Source organism: Felis catus, chromosome B2 (genome assembly GCF_018350175.1).
Source record: "Felis catus isolate Fca126 chromosome B2, F.catus_Fca126_mat1.0, whole genome shotgun sequence".
Classification (NCBI taxonomy): domain Eukaryota; kingdom Metazoa; phylum Chordata; class Mammalia; order Carnivora; family Felidae; genus Felis; species Felis catus.
In genome coordinates this window covers 77,969,810-77,987,225 of record NC_058372.1, presented here as the reverse complement: position 1 = coordinate 77,987,225, position 17,416 = coordinate 77,969,810, and the positions used below count along the sequence as shown (strand labels likewise).

At 33.9% G+C, this 17,416-nt stretch overlaps 1 protein-coding gene across 4 annotated transcripts in view; it reads right to left on the bottom strand.

The window, feature by feature from the left end:
- ZNF292 (zinc finger protein 292) overlaps positions 1–17,416 on the bottom strand; it is a 95,556-nt gene that overhangs the window by 14,658 nt on the left and 63,482 nt on the right. For 3 of the 4 annotated variants that reach the window (XM_045057815.1, XM_003986354.6, XM_045057814.1), the window contains 3 exons: positions 11,806–12,008; positions 5,382–5,518; positions 2,937–3,078 (listed from right to left, as the gene is read on the bottom strand). In XM_045057815.1, the coding sequence (XP_044913750.1) occupies positions 2,937–3,078; positions 5,382–5,518; positions 11,806–12,008 (482 nt within the window). The remainder of the gene's footprint in view (positions 1–2,936; positions 3,079–5,381; positions 5,519–11,805; positions 12,009–17,416) is intronic. The other variant, XM_045057816.1, reaches the window with a different exon arrangement.

Below are 17,416 nucleotides of genomic sequence, written 5' to 3'. Positions count from 1 at the left end.
AGGGCCACCAGGTAACCCAAATCACTGACCTTGAGACTAAATTGCATCATGTGAAAACTGAGAAGTTTTACTAGAACCTAGTCACTATAGCATTAATTTTAAGGTCTCTTTTGGTCCTTAATAATAATCTAGGATTCTAGTTTAAGATAAAACCTCTGCTTGATCAGATTTCAAAAAGTAAAAAACAAAGGGAAAAAACTTTTATGGAATGGGAAACAAGATTTTTGGGGCAGAGTAATTAGCAAGTTGCAAGTTATTCTTGTCAGTAGGTGTGCTCCCCTGACCAACTCTCTAAGCTATTATTCATGCTTTTAAGCGTTTTATATAGGTGCTTTACTTCTGAATCCAAAGTCTCTCCAGAAAGGCACTACTCAACAGAACTGTGATGATTGAAGTCTTTTTTATACTATTCAATATGGTAGTCACTAGCCACATGGAGCTACTGAGCCCCTAAAATGTGGCTACTGGCTACGACAATGCACAGTGTAGCTCTTGTCCAAGTTCTTCCCCTCTCCAACACAATCTCCTTCTAAGTGGGGTGTAAGTTTGACGGAGGAGAGTCACTTTTACTTAACGTCCTTAATTAATCTAATTAAGGAATGAGGGGCGCTTGGGTCGCTCAGTCAGCTGAGCATCTGACTCTTGATTTCAGCTCAGGTCATGATCATATGATCATGGGATCGAGCTCCATGCTCAGCATGGCGCCTGCTTAAGATTCTCTCTCCTCTCTGTCAAAATAAATAAAAATGAAAATAAAATTTTAAAAAATTAACACAAAAGTGGTTAGAGTTAACAGGTGGTCAACAGAACATCAAGTTTCATACCCAATTTGTCTGGCTTCTGATTTCAAGCTCCTTCTACTTTGCTAAACTGTTCTTTAAGTGAGACATAAAGCCACTAGTGGCACAACCTATGTTTTAAAATTGCACATTAATTTTTTAAGAAACTTACTATTGTAAGTTCATTTTCTTTTAACTGCAACACTACAATATAGAAAATGGAAAATCAGAATGAATTAACAAGGCTGACAGAGGAAAAACTGGAAAGCAGGACTCATTCCTGTCCTTTACTTTGAGAGAAATTCTTTTCTCCTGAAAAGAAATTATTTCAGGAGAAAAAGTGAAGATATATGTAAAATTTATGGACCAACTACAGATTTAAAAAGTTACTTTTAAAGGGGGACAGAAGAGTATCTTTCGGTCCCTCCTTTCAAAAAAAAAAAAAACTACACATGAATTAAAAAATACTTCTTGTCATGCTGCACACCAGATTGTAAGGATTCCTAAACACTGTTTGGCATCCCATTCTATGCAACGTAGCAACTATGGAAAATGTCTTCTGTGTACATTTAAAATGGGAACCAACTGCATTACTGCAAGGGTTATGCTATAAGAAAATAAATTAATCTTATAAAACTTGGATTCCAATTTAAATAAATAAATGGAAACACATAGGCAACCTCTGATTATTACGTGCCTCTTCAGTTGTATTTGTTTAATCTACTTATTAAATGTTTTCATTTCAATGACTTGTGCTTTATTTGCAAAAGTTCTTCTGACTCTTTAAAATCTGATCATTTTGATAGTGTCTTTCTTATACTTCAATCCCTTATTCTATGTCTTTAAATACATGTATTTTATAGAATTTTCCATAATTGTGTTAAACTACTAAGCAAATAATTCTATTCTTTTTGTCTACCGAAATTTAGTCATGTCGTTTCACATGCTTTATAAATCTTGGTGGTTAAATTTACTTATGTCTTCAAATATATATAATTTATAGTTTCTATCCTTTCATGTTTAATCCTATTGTTACTTCTCTCTGACAGAATTCCCTCATGACAAACTGCTTCATGTTCTGTAAATCTTGATCACAAACTCATCTTAAGCAGGGCTTTATCTAAGAATCCTACATTGAGGGTTATGTCCCTCCAAAGTTCTACATTTGCTTCTGCCAGGTATCCCAGCTGTTACCAGCCCAGTTCCACCCTTACCTTCTTCAACATTACTTATTCAGCATGGGGATTTCTGGACTATACAGACAGGGTAAATCTGGACCCCAAATCTGTGTAAGGATAGACCTATGGGTACAACTGCTTAAAGAAAACTTTTTTCCTTCTGTGACCCACAGCCCAGTTGGACATGCACAAAGTTTCCTATCATCTATCTGTGTTAAATAAAAAGTAGTATTTTTCTAGTCTACTTTTTCAGTGAAATTATAGGACTTCAAGGTTGGGGAGGGGAAGGGGGACAGGGGAACTCACTTTCAGCTCCCTAACATGAGAGGGCCGAGCCCAAGATCTTATCTCCTATCCCCATAAAGCTATCTCCTACCCCCATGTGCATATTAAAACTCAAACCCCTTAGTTACCACAAGTAGTAACATACCCTAATCCCCACCCAAGCCAGGAGGGGCCCAGCATCAGCTCAAGCTTTCTGCTCCAGTTTTTAGGTTCTTCTTCATTTTCAGCCTAAGGATTTCCCCTCCCTAACATTCATGCAATCTCAGATGCTATACATCAATAGAAATGTTTATGTCATCAAGTATTTTGGGGCATTTTGTAGAAAAAGGATTTTTAGACAATGTAATCTGCCAAACTACCAACAAAGGAAGCTATCTCTCCATTTCTCTTCACACTTTCTAAATCTCTACAGAGCCAAACTATCAAAACAGCAGAACACATAGGAGTAAAAATTATAGAATGATAAAATACTAGAATATTACTTTTCTTCAGGCCAAGAGCAAGACTCTGGCTCTCATTTGCATTTTTAAGTTTCTCTATAGCAAATCTCTATTATTAGACTAATAAGGAAAGCAATGTTGAAAACTCTAAATGAAATAAACAAAAATCACTGGAAGAAGTGCCAAAATAATGTCTTTTATTAAAGATTATTTATGTATCTTAAATTAAGAAAAAATAGCTTGATTATTCTTACCTCAGAATTAATAACTTTAATCAGGAAGAAAATGTGATATACCGTCTTGGTTAACAGAGAAAGCTGACGACATCTTTCTAGGTACACTTGTATAGATGGTTCTACTCTTTGCTGTAATTTACTCCAAAAGAGAGTGAGTTCCCTAAAAAAAAGAAAAAAAAAATAAGTTGGAACAATAATGTAACAATCATGGACTATGTCAGTCCAGTCATTACATCTGAAATTAAAGCTGGTTTTAGATTCCAATTCTACATGTGAAATTAAGTTTAAATAAAATATAAAATAGATCTCAATTTTTTAGAGACTAAATAAAATCAGGATATGATTTATCACTTTATTGACTGATATTTTTTCAATCTCAGGGAGAAGCACTGCCTGTCACTAATGAAGCACCTCTCATTTAAACTAAAAGTATACAAATGGTAACTGAGTCACATCTGTGACTTTATATAATAAAGTACAAAATGTATGTATACATAAAATGCATATACATATATATCAATGGCATATTTTAAAAAGCATTTCATTTTATCTTCTACCTTAAATTTAAAATTGACCAACTGGTCAATTAAATTTAAAATTTTAAATTTAATATTATTAAATGTTAACAATCAACGATCACACAGAACCCAAAAGAAAGTAATTTAACTAATTTCTGTCAAATTGGTAAAATAAAGAAATTTTTGAAAATGGACTTTAAAATTGATTTCAAATGCAATTAGAATGTATCTTTCATAGAAAATAATCCTACTGAAATGATGAATTTTCCTCCCTTTTACCTATTGTCCTATTTCTCTTCTGTCCTCTGTGGTTAATTTACACAAAAACCTTCTTCCTCGTTTCAAATTTTTTCACCAAGTATTCTCCTCAATACATGCCTTTCCTATTATTATTTCCTCAGTCTGCACTTCTAGGAACTCTGCTCTTTCACCACCCAATTGAACAACTTGCTCATTTACTGGATTTTAACCTATATATGGAGGACTTCAAAAATCTGTCTCTCCAGTCTTGACCACTTTCACCTCTCTAGTTCTTTATAAGACTTCTCCACTTTGATCTCTTCTGAAACCTGAAACTTAATATATGAAAAAGATGATTAACATTCTTTCCAGTTCACCATCTTTCTAATTTAATGCATCATTATCACTGACCCTAACAGCCCCTGCTTTTTACTATCCTAAACACAGCTATCGTCATTTTTTTTCGCCCCATCCAACATCCATAAGGAAGCCTTCGTAACTTCCCAGATGGACTGTTGTACTGGTTTTCTAGTTGATTTTCCTATCTCAGCTCTGTCCTGCCACTTCTTCATCCCAACTCTACCCTCACCATTCAGCCCCCAACCCATTTTTCTCCATTACTTGTATTAAACAGCATTTCTTACACATAAACTTCTACTTTGCCTTCCTTCTTAAGACCTTATAATAGATTGCCTGTGTTGGTCATATGAAATTCAGACTTTGATGCCTTTTTTAAAGCAATAGCACACTTAATTTCTTAGTCACTACTATTTATGTTACATAGAAAATATACTTGTCCTCAGTAGTATATGCATGTTATTTATTCTCCCTTCAGAATCTTCCTACCTGCCTTTTATATCAATCCTCTCTGTCCTGCATTTATGATTTTCCCTTCATAACAAAACTCACAGCTGCTCAGAAAACCTTTATAAACTTTATTCTTTAATTACACATTTATTTAGCTTGCCTGTTCCATATTCATTTGTATGTAATGTGTTAGCCACTTGGTAAAAATTCTTAAATGTTAGAATATTGTAAACTAAATTTTGTGTTCCCATATTACCAATACAACACTGAAGACTAATAATGCTGTTCACTGAACAGATTGTCAGCTTTAGCTAACACATTAAGACAGCTGACCTTAAGATTTTTGAATCAGCTGAGGTCAACAGCTCCATTAGTTGCAAGCTCCCAAAAGATTATATAGAACAGACTTTGCAGAATTGAAAATGTATCATATAAAGTAATGTGCACTGAAGAAGTTAGTGAAGTAAAATATCTCACAGACAGAAAATGAACTATATTTCTATACACGAATGATTAGCAGCTAATTATGTAATTGAAAGTGTATAATATGCAGAGGGAAAAAATACAGACATTCAATCATAGACTGTTTACATATCTGAAAAAATTGTTTTTGTGGCATCAGATAAAATAAACCTTTCTTTCATCTTCTAATATCTATTAATTATTATACAATCATTACTGGTATACTAAGGAGTTGTGTGGTCCTTAATAGAAAAAAATTTTTAAGTTATAATATGAATTAGTTGACAGTTTACATAGCATGTAATAACTGCAAATAAGCTTTTTGTCTTGTTAAGACTTTAAAAGATTAAAAATATGTTCTTGAGCTCTGCACTCTCACAACCTATCTTGTTTTTTTGTTTAACAAAGTTTTCCTTACAAAATAAAATCAACTCACCAAGCACAGTACATATCTCCTTGTTGGAGCTGACGTGATAGAAATGCAGTACATAAGACAAGAGCACTTTTTTCATCACCCTCAGATTCTAAGTTACAGATCATTTCTAGTGCATCTTTGCAATCAACTTCTGAGATCTACAGAAAAAGGACACAGAAATATGCCATAAAATGGTTTGTATTAGGATATATAGCAATACATGTTAAAATCTTCACTAGATATTTACAGATCATTTTTATCAGTAAAACCTCATACTCGTATACTATCAATTCATAGTTTGTCATTACTAGGCTGCAATAAAGAAATCTTTTTTCAAGTCAAAAACCAACTATTTTCAAGAACTTTACAAATATCTATATGTAAAAAACTAGTGCTCATTGTAAGTACCCTCTACCCATTAATCAAGTCTATGATACTGAAAAAGAAAAGCTGTATTTTTCCCCTTCTTCATCTGGTAATTTAAAAAGCATTAGAATCAGCAGAAAGACACAGAGATCTACTGGATATAAACTAATAAAGTGTCTATTCATCTGAGGGAAAAAGGTATAATATGAAACATTTTATACTGTAGTTATACTACCTTTAAACTCATCTCAGCTTTCTATAAATCTCCATTATGTTTCTTTTCATATCAATTCATTTCATCTCAAAGCCTGTCAACAGCCATGCATACATAAGTATAACCTAGATGAAGGCAACTTCATTTAATTACACACATCTTATTGCTTATTTTTTGAAAAGTTAAAATTTACTATCATATTACAATGATTTACTACATAAACAGAACTTACATATGATCTCTACAAGCATTTGCTGTAAAACAAGAATATGGCAAACATCACATAATCACAAATCACCAGTGTTCCACAAAATAAAAAGATTAATTCCAACATGTTATAAATGACAAATGGCCAAAAAAAAACTGAAGACGATACAGAGCACTGGTACCCATGCACCACAGAGGTAACCATGCCCCTCCTTATTGATCTTATGTCTCTCCTCATCAACTTCTGAGTATGTCAGTGTGAGAAAGTGTGTGTGTGTGTGTGTGTGTGTGTGTGTGTGTGTGTGTGTGTGTGTGTGTGTGTGTGTAAAATATGTGTTTAGGACTGAATAAGTATCTAAATGAGGATAACTTTGAGGCTCATCTTTGAGAACAAAGGTTGCATGAGAATAGATTCAGAGGTCCCATTCTATACCTTAAGCTGCGCTAGAAAACACTAAAACAAGAGAAGACACAGCTCTGAGTTTTTGTGTTTAACAACAATGACTTCTGAAAGGAATTATGAAGTTAGTGGCAGCGTTAAGAGTGAAACTGGAGTCTCGGAATTCCAACTCCCTGGTGCAGTGCTCTTTCCACTATGCCTCTATCTAACTCCTTCTAACAAATCTTTAAGTGAGCTCATTTAAAAAAATTAAAAAGGGGCTGAACAATATGTAATCATACAATATTTTCAGATATCTATATCACATTAAGTGCACTGTCAGACATATTTTATTATTTAATCAGAAATTTTCTACTAGGTAGGCATTATAATTAACATTTTTTACACAATGAATGTGGTGTTCAAACAAATTATTTGCCCAAGTTGCAAAAGTTAATTAAGTGGTAGAACTACAAATCAAATTTTGTCTGATTGACATCAAATACTCACATTCTTTCCATTTAATCACATTATCTTTTACTGCAAACTGTGTTAATTTTAAACAATTATCCTGGTACACACATACAATTATTAGAAGTCGACCTATGAGTTTTGTTTACTTTTTCATGTTAATAATAACAATTAATAGCAGCTTCTATTTATTTGTGCCAGCTTCTTCAGAAACAGTATTGCTAAATCTGCACAATATCTTGCCTGGTAGATATTACTATTAACTTTTTAGAGAGAAGGTTCAGAGAGGTTACTTGCTCAGTCACATGCTTAATTAGTGGTAGTCAAGATTTCAACCCAGATGTAGCTTCAAAGTCTGTATTCTTTTCAGAATTCTCCATGCACAAGCAAGTTGAGGCCCTTTATTGCTAAATATTGATTTTCACATGTTCAGGTTTAGTAAAAAAATCTTATATCCTGAAAATCTAATTTGTTTTGAAACCGATCTTTTGTTGTCATTCTTCTACACTATTTTTTTTTTTAATGTTTATTCACTTTTGAGAGAGAGAGAAAGAGAGAGACAGAGCGTGAGTGGGGGAGCGACAGAGAGAGAGGGAGACACAGAATCCAAAGCAGGCTTCAGGCTCCTGGATGTCCATAGAGCCCGACGTGAGGCTCAAACTCACAAACTGTAAGATCATGACCTGAGCTGAAGTCGAAGTCGGACACTTAACCAACTGTGCCACCCAGGTGCCCATGTTGTCCGGTTCTTCTAAAACCTAAGCCACTCTTCTTGCTCCAATGATGTAAAATGTGTATATTATATATAAGGAAACCTATTTTCCCAATGCCATTACTTACATTAGCTTACAGTTAATCATTAGAAATATATATTTGTATGTTAGGTAGCCTCTACATACTTATTTCATACATATACAACATATCAACTGAAACATTTGCCATATTCAATAATACAGAAAACCTCACTTTTTATAGGTATACTAAATTTTTACTGTCTTTCATTTCCCTGATTTGCCACTAGAGAGTCCTCTCAAAAAAACAGGACACTAAAGAGAATGGCAGGGAAAATGAAACTGTATTTAGACTAATGAATGGCTCTATTCAAACTATGAAAGTGAAATACAAGTCAAATATAGCTATCAATGAACAAGAATTATTATTTTTTTAAATCCAAGGCAGCATAAAGTAGCAATTACCAGTGTTTACCTAAATAGGGACTATTTATATAATATGGATATCTTTTCTCTATTGCTTTGAAAAATGAGCAAAAATTTAAGTACCAGAAAATTTAGAACTGAATAAATTTTTAAAATCAGAATGATCTGTTAAAGACATATTATGCTAAACTCTCTGTAAAACAGAAAAACCATTTCAAAAACATGAAAGATGAGGGGTGCCTGGGTGGCTCAGTCGGTTAAGCATCCAACTTCAGCTCAGGTCATGATCTCGTGGTTCTTAGGTTCGAGCCCCACATCAGGCTCTGTGCTGATAGCACAGAGCCTGGAGCCTGCTTTGGATTCTGTGTCTCCCTCTCTCTCTGCCCCTACCCTGCTCATACATGCAGATATAAACATTAAAAAAATTAAAAAAAAAACATGAAAGATGACTTTTAGGTTTTAATATGGCTCTTTATGCCAGGTATTCAAAAAATATAGAACATTTCACCAGTATTTATATACATTTACTGAGTATACTTTTAAAATGTATTGGCTCTAATCACATTTTAAAAAGTCTTTTTTGCTTACCAAGATAAAATTGCTTTCCTTCTATAAAATAATTTAAATGGTAGACCTCTCATACTAATAAAACATAAAATCAAATAACGAGCTTTTTTTTTTTTTTTAACTCTCAAGCTAGCAAAAATTTAAAAGACAAATTATCTCCAGTGTTAGGGAAGAGGAAATTTCATATGCTGTTTATGGGAATATAAATTGGCATAATCTTTTTTGGCTGGTAGTAAGTCCCTATCTATTAATTTAAAAATTCCTTGATCCAGGAAGTCCACTTCCAGAAATCTGTCCCACCAGTGTACCCCTGACAGGAATGAAAGGATATATATACAAGACAATAGTTCAAATGCCCCCTAGTCTGACTAAAGTTATTACAAATACATACTATGGAATTATGCAGCCATAAGAATGAGGTTGATCTATATGGAACAATATGGAAAGATGTTTATAATAAATGGGGAAAAAGTAATTAGCTGCCAGGGTGCATACATATATAGAAAAATATACAGAAAAAAAAATATATATATAACTATCAGAAAGGTTATATATCAAATTTCAAACTGAATGATTACTTGGGGGAGTATTAAATTGAGAAGTGATGGTTAGAGAGAAAGAAAATTTTACTTTTTAAATTCTATGTTTATTTTAATGACAAAACCAACAGAAATACTGGATCTAAAATAAATAATGCTCATTTCGTTTTATACCTCTATCAAGATTACAGACCAAGCTAGTAATTCCAGAGAAGCCAGACAGACACTCCACTCTCTCAGCCCCATTCTTCAGCCATCTACCAGGGCTAGCTGCTAATTCTATTACAATGAAAGGATCGTGGGGGAATAGTCAATCCCTTGCCTACTGGCTCACTTGGACAAGGATTTCCTCAAAAGGACCACAGAATCCAGCCTATGGTTGACTCTTTCCAGTATCTATTCCCACCGTACTATAAGGAATGGGTAAAAACCTCAAATGCTTACAAGGACCAGACAAGTAAAGGTAAATGAATGTGTGTGTGAGAGAGAGAGAGAAAGAGAGAATACCACCTCTGTCTTTGGGCAATTGTTCCAAAGTGACTACTCTTCCCTGGGGCAGAAATAAAATAGACCTTGGTGACAGCCAATCTTAACCCACTTCACATGGGAAATGAAGAAAAAGTTTCTATATGTTTGTAATAGGAACATAAAAGAATAACCAAACAATCTATAAGCAAAGGGAGACTTTTAGCAAGAATGTGTAGACTTGGGGTGCCTGGGTGGCTCAGTCGGTTAAGCGTCAGAATTCAGCTCAGGTCATAATCTCACAGCTTGTACATTTGAACCTCGTATCAGGCCCTCTGCTGTCAGCATGGAGCTTGCTTTCGATCCTCTGTCCCTATCTCTCTGCCACTCCCTTTTCTCTCTCTCAAAAAGAAATAAACATTAAACAAACAAACAAAAAGAACATGGAATGCCTTAATTCTATCTGCTTAATGTAAGAAGGAAAAAAATCATTTCATAGGATATCAGAGATACTTGCGGTCCTCATAGAGAATTTTCCTGAGGACGTCCCAGAGCAAGCTGGGTTGCTACTACTCAACTAAACCAAAAGGAAACTTAGGTTCAGTATTGCAAGATCTTTTGATTATTCAAGAGAGTTAGAAATACAGATTCTTCCTGGAAATTACAAATTCATACTCTTCAACTTCAAACAGGACTTCAAAGCTAATCCAATGACCCTATGTTTAGAAAGTTTTCTATTAGAAGCTAAAGATTCTTTAGGCCAAGGCTTATGCCTTAACTCACATTTAACCCCACGGTGCTTAATAAAAATTTGCTGAAGGGAGGATGGATGGATGGACAGATTGACATAAGGACAAGAGCTGAACTGATAATGAAAGCTTTATTTGAGTTGAAAAAAATCTAAGATGTAGCAGCAGCACAATAGTTAATTTAAGAATTTTAGAAAAACTGTTAAATACATTTCAAAAGCTATCTTAAGAAACTATGTATCTGCCAATTAACTGCATAGCTATTCTGAACTAATAAGAAAACTTCAGTCTCCTACTTTGCTCTGATATAGAGACTAAAAAGCCAATTATCTGAGATAGAAGAGAAATAAAGAAAAAAATCTATGGATTAGCCAATGTCTAAACTAATGATATAATTCCCTAGGCTACAGCCCTGGGAACTATTCTATCCAGCCTAGAAAATGCCAGACATCACTCTTCCCAGTATCCTCATTATCCTCACCATCCGCAACAACCTTATTGGACCTAATCTTGGTCCAAGGCTACCATCTTCCTCTTCATTTTCTAGTCTTTAAAAAAAAAAAAAAAAAAAAAAATCACACAATTACCTCTACAATTACAACCTGTAACCTCATGTAGGCGTTCAGGTTTCTGTCTGAGGCTATATTATGCAAATTCCCATTTGGACCATGATTCTACCTCAGAATTCTGTAGTATAAAACAAATACATGAATACTATTGTTTTATGTCAAACTAGAAGTAAAAATATCGTATGTCACACAGAGAAAAATAAAGCTTTACATTAAATATACAGGTAAAATTGTGACCTATATATAGACATTTATCTATCTGTATTCATAACTTCTTCCTAGGATACATTATGTTTTTGAATACATTATGTGTGCGTGCATGAGTGTGTGTGTGTGTGTGTGTGTGTGTGTGTAAAACAGAAAACATATTCTTAGTAAGAAGTCAAATAAATTCCAATAGTTACTTAAATTAGCCGGTTAGAAAGATCTACAAGTATCCTACAAGTATCAGGTAAAACTAAAGTTAAGGCCCAACTGCTGACAAATATAAACATCCTACTAAATTGTTAAGCCACCTCCATCTTTCCCATAATTTAACCAAAGCAGTAAAAAGATTCGAATTATTTAAAACAGAAGCTAGATGAAATCAGTTTACATATAATTCTGAAAGCTGCTTAGAATCACTACCCAAGAGCATACTGAAAAGTTAAGACTGACAATAGTCCCTCACTATCTAAAAGAAAGAGAAGTCAAAGACATTCTAATTGAAAATTAACTTCTTCATTTTTAAAATTAATTACTAACAAAAGAAAATATACTCACCTCTTCCATTAACTTTTCATTTGGTGATGATGTACAAAGACAAACAAGGTAAGTTTGCTTAAAACTACCTTTTGTACCAATCTCTGGATGGTCAGAACACAGCTTTGCTAGAGCAGTTGCTTGACTTAACTGATTGGTTTTGATTAGATGTTTAATTCTCATATCCAACAAGATGGGACCCTCAAAAGCTAAAAATTCATTCACTTTAAAAAACAAGACATAATAGATTATTAACATTTGAAAATTCATTTGCAATACAAATACTTATCAGGAATATATATATATATTTTTTAAGCACAGGAGCTACTACTCTTTTTTCTTTGCAATTTTCTATTACTGTCACACTATTACAAAATACTTGACCTTAATAAGCAAAAGGAGATTACACTGCTAACTTTTAAAAGTTGCATTAAATATTTTTACCTGAGAGTACCATTTAGAATGAAGTGAATTAACTTAAAAATAATTTTGTATTGAATTCTAATAGCCATTGCTATTAAAATTATACTAAATTCTTTTCCTCACATTTATTCTTGAATACCAGAAAGTAGCATCCCTAGAAGTTTGCAGTACTGGAGCACTACACACTCATACTGGTAACCACAAAAGGATACTTGGATACGCTAGAGGATGAGATTCAACCAATAACTGTGTTCAGTACTGATGATGTATTTTTTATTTTACAAAGGTGAGGTCTATTTTGCTTTAATAGGTGTTCTAAAACAAATTAAATATCTATAGAAAAATTAAGGGAGTGGGTGAAGTCTGCTGAAACTTCGTAAGTTTGTAACTTTTAAAACATTAACCGATAAACCTCAACATTTCCTCACGACCCACTTAAGCATAATACACTTCTTCTCTGTTCAAGTCTTTGAATTTCCTACTGCCTGTTTGATGAACTACAAATAAGAATCTTTACTTTTTGTATTTGTGAGGGAGAGTCTAAATTTTAACAGTGCAAATTTAAACTCTTCCCTGTTTTCTTTATCACAATGAGAAAATCATGTTTAAAAATCTACTGGGTGATGGCTAGCCTGAAACCTTTGGAAGGCTTTTGGGAATACAATTTTAATACTCCAAATAAAACACACAATTTCTCTCTTTATGAACAGACTGGAAGATACGTCTAGTAAGCAATTTGTAAGTTAAAAGATGGAAAGTGAGAGATGTTCTTCCTTTTTTAAACATCCTTTGCTACCCACTAGTACCTTTATTTTTTAGGTATAACTGTACTATATTCCTGTATTCCACTGTAAAAAGACTCTCCTGTAAGACAGTATAATCATGGCTCCTCAGTATTAAAACCATGAGTGTATAAGCATTTTAACACAGAAACCCAAATTCCATCCTTTTCTTGAAGTCTAGACCTTTGTACTTGCCACTTTCTATTCTACTCTCTGCCACATTAAACTAAATCAAAAAGTATAAAGACTGAACACAGAGAAATAAAACTAAACATAACTTTACAGTGCCTCTGACTATATGTCTTACATATATGGGGCATTACTTTTTTTTTTTTTAATATCACATGATTCTACTGGGGACAATTATATTGCAAATATCTTTTAACAGTTTAGTTCACTGCCAAACCAAAATCAGTAAAGATTTTAAATGAGAACTTAAAAAAAAAAAGTGAAAATAAAGTTGTTCTGGCTATAAATAAGTCACAGACTTAAAAAAGTTTTACTTTCCTAGTCATTCTTTCAAAAGGAAAAAGCCAGCAATACAAAGTCTGGGAATTACTTAAAATATTCCCATTAAAACTCAAAATCAACAAATTCTGAGGACTGTGGCAAAGAAATTATTTAAAGGTGGCAAGTATTTATCAAAACTGATGACACTCTGAATAGAAACTCAAATCGTCCCTAAAATCTCAAATAGCAACATATAAATTAGAATGACAGATTGTACAAAATAATTTCTGTGCTAGTTCAATGTATAGGAGGATATATGTTAATACTGTAAAATGTCAAAAACATAGTTGCACGTGGATTTTTTTTTTTTTTTTAATGATAAGAAACCACTGCCACGCTTAGGGCAAAATTGATTCCAAAGAAATACAGAGTATTAGAGCAGAAGGGACTTTACAAATCATTTTGTCCAGCTCCATCATTTGGCAGATGAGTAAACTGAGGCTCACAGAAGGTAAGTAACGTCCTAAGGTCATACAGCCAGTTAATGACAGAACCAGGACCAGAAAGAAAAAATGGGTCCTCTGACTTCCAGCTTAATACAGTGGTGGCATTAGAAAACAAAATTCACATTTGACTAGTGTGTCTACTTTTTTTTTTTTTTTAAAGTAGGCTCCACGCTGGGCATTTTTTAAATAGGCTTCAACATGGGACCTTGAACTCACGACACTGAGATTAAGACCTGAGCTGAGATCAAGAGTCAGATGCTTAACTGACTAGGATGCCCCTAGTGTGTCTACTTCTAATTAGAGTGGCACTGTATAGCAGTAAAGAGCTGTGAGGTGGCATTAAGTTTTAAGGGAAAATAATTCTGAAGCATGGGGTTCAAATGGATCAAAAGTAGATTATATCTTAATACCCACTTCAGAACCTAATAAATGCTCACTCTCCCCCGCCTTTCTCCATTTCTTCCTCACTGCTTTCCTTTTTCCCATTCCTCTGTATCTTTCTCTATTCCTCTCCAATCCAGACATCACAGATGTTATAACATCACCTCAAAGACTACCTGTTTTAGTGCTTGCCAGACTTACGAAAAAAGTTTTATATTTATCCTTGAATAGCTAGTCATAGCACATCTCATTCCTCACCTTGCTTTTCACATTCCCATTCTAGAAAAGTAAAAATATCCTGAATTTTACTGGTGTGTAACCCTTTAATCTATTTTACCTGTATTTATGGACTTGAACAGAAAAGCAGGTTTTACCACATTTGAGCCGGTCAAGAGAGCTGGATTACATAAAATGACAATGTACATCAATGTTTAGCCAGTTCAATTGAGAAAGTAAGAAATGGCCTCTTCTCATAGAATGCCACATACATAATATTTAAAAATACTAGTTCCTACATTAAAGATAATTAACTTTAAATATATTACAATATATATGTTGGATTTTTGTGATAAATCATTCCACAAATACCAAACGAGCATGTCCTATGCACAAAAACTTAATTCAGACTAGGTCCTGAATTTTCCTCAAAGTGGAATGAACTTATTAATTAGATGTGTATTTCCATGCCAAGATCTGCACACGTTTTCCTCTGTAGCATCTCTGAACTAGCTATTTAACAACCATCTCAAACTCTGCATACAAAAATCTCTATACTGGGATGCCTGGGTGTCTCAGTTGGTTAAGCATCCTACTCTTGATTTTAGCTCAGGTCGTGGTCTCACAGTTTGTGAGATGGAGCCCTCACTGGGCTCTGTGCAGACAGTGCAGAGCCTGCTTGGGATTCTCTTCTCTCTCTCTCTTAAAATAAATAGATAAACATTTGGGGGGAAAAACCTCCATACCACAGCATATGTCATCTCAATCCACTTAGTTGTACTCAAAGCCAGGAATCTAAGAGTTGGCCTTAAAAATGCTCTCTCGTACTTGCTTCTCACCCACACATCCAATCCACCACCTAATTCTGTCACTTATAATTCCTAAATAGTCAATCCATTCACTCTTCCCCATCTCTACTCCTGCCATTCACCCACTCCTCCCAGCCCAGTCTTTAATCTACCAGACCACTTTGTTGCACTTTGTTAGTCTCCTGCATCCACTCTTAAGCCATCATCTCCACTAGGACTTGCGTCTTCTTTTCTTTTCTTTTTTTAAATTTATTTTTTTCTTTTCTTTTTTTTTTTTTTTTTAAAGTACACACTTGATTGTCTTCTCCCAGTTTAAAATCCTCCAATGGTCCCTTTGCCTTCAGAGTAAATTCTAAAATCTTCATCATGGCCTACCCGAATCTGCATTATCTATTCCTTTTTAAAAAATACAATTTGTATTTTATCATAAAAACAATTTAGCATTTAGATGAGAGAAAAAAAAAGAAAACGCATTCAAATTGGAAAGAAGTAAAATAATCGGACTGCAGATGACATGATCTTACATATAGAAAACCCTAAAGATTCCACACACACAAAAAAAAACAATTAGAATAAATGACTTTAGCAAAAATTACAGGATACAAAAATAAATTGCATTTTTATACACTAGCAATGAACAACCTGAAAAGGAAATTAAGAAAACAATTCTATTTTACAATATTAACAAAAAAGAATAAAATACTTAGAAATAAACCTAACTGGGGCACCTGGGTGGCTCAGTCGGTTGAGCGTTCGACTTTGGCTCCGGTTGTGAGTTCGAGCCCTGCACTCTGTGCTGACAGCTCGGAGCCTGGAGCCTGCTTCAGATTCTGTGTCTCCCTCTCTCTCTGCCCCTCCCCTGCTTGTGTTCTCTCTCTTTCTCTCTCAAAAATAAACAAACATGAAAACAAATTAAAAAAAAAAAAGAAATAAGCCTAACCAAGAAGGTGAAATACTTGTCCCTGAAATCTATAAAACATGGCTGAAAGAAATTAAAGACACAAGTAAGTGGAAAGATTCCTGTGTTCATAGATTGAAAGACTTAATAATTGTCAAAATGTCCACCTATCAAAACAATTTAAGAATTCAATACAATTCCTGTCAAAATTTCAATGGCATTTTTTGCAGAGATAGAAAAATTTAGCCTAACATTCATATAATCTCAAGATATTCCAAATAGCCAAAATAATTTTGAAAAAGATCGAAGTCTGAGGTGTCACACTTCCTCACTTCAAAATAATTTATAAAGCTACATTTTCAAAACAGTGTGGTACTGGCCTAATAACAAAGATATATAGGCAATGCTGTAGAACAGAAAGTCCAAAAATAAACCCTCACATATATAGTCAAATGATCTTCAACAAGACTGCCAAAATCACTCAATGAGAAATGGACAATCTTTTCAGCAAATGGTGCTGGGAAAACTCATATCCACGTGTAAAAAAATGAAGTGGGACACTTACTGTATATCATATAAGAATTTAACTCAAAATGGATTGAAGATCTAAATTTAAGACACAAAACCATAAAACTCCTAGGAGAAAACAAAGAGGATAAGCTTGAAGACACTAGACTTGGCAAGGATTTATTGGATATGACACCAAGGTACATACAAAAAACCCAAACACAGACAACTGGAACTACATCAAACGTAATTTTTATGCATCAAAGGACAGAATCAACGGGGTGAAAAGGCAGCCTACATAATGGGAGGAAGTATTTGCAAATCATATACCTGATAAGGAGTTGATATCCAGGATATATAAAAAAATGTTTAGAACAATAAAATACCAAATAATCCTATTATAAAGTCGACAAATGGCTTTAACAGACATTTCTGCAAAGAGGATATACAAAAGTCTAACACATGAGAAGATACCCAACTAATCATCAGAGAAATGCAAATCAAAACTACAATGAGATATTACCTCACACCATTAGAATAGTTAGTATCAAAAACAAACAAACAAAAAAACAACCCAGAAAATAAATGCTGGTGAGGATATGGAGAAATTGGAACCTTTGTGCACTGTTGATGGGACTGTAAAACAGAGCAACTTCTATG